The sequence below is a fragment of the Lolium perenne genome, chromosome 3, assembly GCF_019359855.2.
Source record: "Lolium perenne isolate Kyuss_39 chromosome 3, Kyuss_2.0, whole genome shotgun sequence".
NCBI lineage: Eukaryota > Viridiplantae > Streptophyta > Magnoliopsida > Poales > Poaceae > Lolium > Lolium perenne.
The window spans coordinates 294,592,732-294,596,700 of record NC_067246.2 but is presented as its reverse complement, the minus strand read 5'-3'; the positions used below and the strand labels follow the sequence as shown (position 1 = coordinate 294,596,700).

Below are 3,969 nucleotides of genomic sequence, written 5' to 3'. Positions count from 1 at the left end.
TTAATCCTCTAGTTATGCATTTGTGACACTAATTACCCCCCGAGTGAAAATCCGTGTGATTACCCCTTTTAAAAGCTCCATGCCCTTGTTTTCTAATGTGTGTCCATTGGATAAGGTGTTAGGTGATGATAGGGGTCCAAAAATATCATGACGATAGTGAGGAATGAAACATATGGATTAATGAAGTTTGGAGAGTATCTTCCATGAGGCCCTCCAATATTTACTATTTTATCGCTCCACATCGACGTATCATGCCTATACTATCTAAAAATAACAAGAAAATGTTAAATTGGGGTTAAACCATGTTTAGAGTATTCTAAATGTGATATTTTGGTAAAAGTTCCACGAAATGAGGTAATATGCGTCACAAATGCATTACTAGAGAGTAAATAGTGAAATTCACTCTTTAAATAATAACACAACTCGGAGAGCGGCCTCCATTCATAAAACAAGGAGTATTTTTTGTGTCAAAAGTCCAACAAAGTAAAGTTTCATCGGACTTTTAGTTTAGTCTTTCAACAAATATAATATTATACAGCTATAATATGAAAAATATGTAATAACGTATCTAATAAGATTGGTTTGACATTATAGAGGTTGATATTTTTCAAAAAGTTTGGTCAAATTTTACATGGTTTGTCTTATGAATAAATTCATACACTCTCTTTCTATTTATTTTTCAAAAATATACGGCCTTTTTATGGAGCGGAGGCTGTAGATATATCTGTCATCGTCAATCCACGATTTTATATATCATGTTGATGTACATATGCTGCAATAATTTTTTAATTTTTTTATGCGAATGATTTCTGAATTCACTTCGATAAGCATACAAATTTGTGAGATCAAATGACGTACTGTTGGAATTCAGGTGATATGTCGTCTCTGAACGATAAAAAAACTAAAAATGAGCCCTCGATCGATCAATCTAATGATAAAAGAGAATACTGTACAATCAATGTGTACTATACGCTAGATCTAAATGCTATGAATGAGGGAAATGCAGAGTCTCTCTTTTACAAACAAGTGGAGCCGACGACGTTGCTGTGGGCGTCGAGCGGGACGAACGCGAGCGCGGCGAGGACGGCGAGCAGGCAGACGGGTACGAGCAGCAGCGAGAGCGGCGGTGGTGGCAGCGGCGGCAGCACGAGCGGCAGGATGGCGAGCGAGGCGGCCGCCCAGAGGAACACAATGACAAGCTGGATGGTGAAGCAGCCCGGCGGCGGCGGCGTTCTCTGGCAGCTCATCCCCTCGCGGCGCTGCTGCTTCTGCTTCTGACCCACCGCAGGCGCCGGCGCCGTCTGCATTCGTCTGTGGTGGGCTGTGCTTCCCCTCGTCGCTCTCCTCTCCATCTTCTAGATTGGGCCGGAATTGTATCGCGCGTCTTGTTCCTCCGGTGGAATGGGATCAGGAATGCTGAAATTGAGAGACAGATTATCGAGCCGCTGATCGCCAAGCAGCTGTAAAGGTGCCCGATTTGATCGGTTGAAGACTCGAGGGGATCGAACAGAGGAGTCCTAGCCTGAAGCAGTGGACCGAAGAAGCAGGATGCTGCAACAAGCTAGCTTGCTGGAAGGGCGGCCGGGAGATGGTTGTTGGGCGAACGACTTATAAGAAAGCGCGCGCAGCGTTGCTTCGGAGCAGGTTCTTTGAACAGCGTGAGCTTTTGACTGGACTGCAGCCCATGCACGCATCGGGTCGTGGCGCCGTACGACGAGAATCAACTTTGGGGATCGCGGCCGCGGTGACGTTGAGATCTCGGAGCTGCAGGTGCAGCGTATGTGGAATTATGGATGGATGGATGCATGTGGGGAGCATAAGAGCATCTCCGTTCCCCAAACCGCGCCAGATTGAACGTTTGGGGGGACGTGTTTTGTTCGTGTCGTCTTTGGGGGACGTCGCTCCCTAGCCGCGTCCCCCAAACGCCGCCCCAAATCAGAAATTCAAATAGATGCATTCAAAAGAGATCGTTCCCGCCGATTCGTCGCGATCAGAGTAGCGGCGATCGATCAAAGTACTGGGCGCGCGATCATATTGGCTGCATCGGTGGTGCATGCAAATTAGAAGAAGGGAAGGGGTTGGGCGACGGCGTCGTATCTTGAGTCGACGCAGCCCGTCGAGCACGACGACCTCGTCGCGATCTGTTCTTTGTGCATGGTGCGTCGCTCGTCGCCGACGCAGAGGCCGACGCAGTGTAGCGAAGAAGACGCGTCACCGCTCTTCTTCTTGCCGCCGCTGCCGGGCCGCCGCGTCCGCCGCTGCCGGGCCGCCGCGTCCGCCGCTGCCGGGCCGCCGCGTCCGCCGCCGCCATTTTGGCTTCGATGTCGTCGAGAATCTGGCCTTTGAAGAAGTTGTGCGCCGCTCGCGTCCGCGGAGACATTCCCTCTATCGACGTTCTCAGCAGGGACATGTCGTCCCTGCGTTTCTTGAGCTCCAGCTTCTCCTCTTGCCTCTTGAGCAGCTCCGCCCACCTTTCGTCGTTCTTTTCGGCGCGGGAGAGAAAGGTCGAGGAGACGTCGGCGAGGCATTTCGTGATCGACGCCTGCGTCTTCTCAGACGACGCAGCGTCGGCCAAGGCGGCCTTGGCAGCCTTGTGCCAGTAGGACGCCCTGTCGAAGTTGCCAGCGGCGCGTGATACGTCTCCGACGTATCCATAATTTCTGTTGTTCCATGCTTGTTTTATGACAATACTTACATGTTTTGCTTGCACTTTATGATGATTTCATGCATTTTCCGGAACTAACCTATTAACGAGATGCCACAGTGCCAGTTCCTGTTTTCTGCTGTTTTTGGTTCCAGAAAGGCTGTTCGGGCAATATTCTCGGAATTCGACGAAACGAAGACCAAACATCATAATTCACCGAGATGGACCAGGACACCGAAGGAGACCTGGAAAGGAGGCCCAGGGGCCCCACACCACTTGGCCGCGCGGGCAGGCCCCTGGCCGCGCCGGCCTAGGGTGAGGGCGCCCTGGTGACCCTCCTGCGCCGCCTCTTCGCCTATAAAACCCCTTTCGACCTAAAAACGCAGTACCAATTGACGAAACTCCAGAAAAGTTACTGTGGCGCCGCCGCCATCGCGAAACTCCAATTCGGGGGACAGAACTCTCTGTTCCGGCACCCTGCCGGACGGGGAATTGCCCCCGGAGCCATCTCCACCGCCGTCTTCACCGCCATCGCTGCCTCCATGATGAGGAGGGAGTAATCCACCCCCGAGGCTGAGGGCTTCGCTGTAGCTATGTGGTTCATCTCTCTCCCATGTACCTCAATACAATAATCTCATGAGCTGCTTTACATGATTGAGATTCATATGAGTTTTGTATCACAATTTATCTATGTGCTACTCTAGCAATGTTATTAAAGTAGTTTTATTCCTCCTGCACGTGTGTAAAGGTGACAGTGTGTGCACCGTGTTAGTACTTGGTTTATGCTATGATCATGATCTCTTGTAGATTGCGAAGTTAACTATTGCTATGATAATATTGATGTGATCTATGCCTCCTACATATGCATGAAGGTGACAGTGTGCATGCTATGCTAGTACTTGGTTTAGTCTTTTGATCTATCTTACACTAAAGGTTACTAAAATATGAGCATTATTGTGGAGCTTGTTAACTCCGGCATTGAGGGTTCGTGTAATCCTACGCAATGTGTTCATCATCCAACAAGAGTGTAGAGTATGCATTTATCTATTCTGTTATGTGATCAATGTTGAGAGTGTCCACTAGTGAAAGTGTAATCCCTAGGCCTTGTTCCTAAATAATTCTATAGCTGCTTGTTTACTGTTATACTGCGTTACTACTGCTGTAATACTACCACCATCAAATACACGAAAGAAGTCTATTTTCTGGCACCGTTGCTACTGCTCATACTTATTCATACCACTTGTATTTCACTATCTCTTCGCCGAACTAGTGCACCTATTTGGTGTGTTGGGGACACAAGAGACTTCTTGCTTTGTGGTTACAGG

General features: G+C 48.8%; 1 protein-coding gene across 1 annotated transcript; it reads right to left on the bottom strand.

The window, feature by feature from the left end:
* Positions 1-806: 806 nt before the first annotated feature.
* LOC139837694 (ARGOS-like protein) lies at positions 807-1,603 on the bottom strand. The gene has a single exon (XM_071826999.1). The coding sequence runs from the start codon at positions 1,350-1,352 to the stop codon at positions 1,017-1,019; it is 336 nt and encodes a 111-aa protein (XP_071683100.1). The 5' UTR covers positions 1,353-1,603; the 3' UTR covers positions 807-1,016.
* Between the last annotated feature and the right edge of the window lie 2,366 nt (positions 1,604-3,969).

Bases quoted from the DNA above. Each gene is read 5' to 3' on its own strand.
- LOC139837694 (XM_071826999.1), bottom strand. From the start codon at position 1,352: ATGGAGAGGAGAGCGACGAGGGGAAGCACAGCCCACCACAGACGAATG.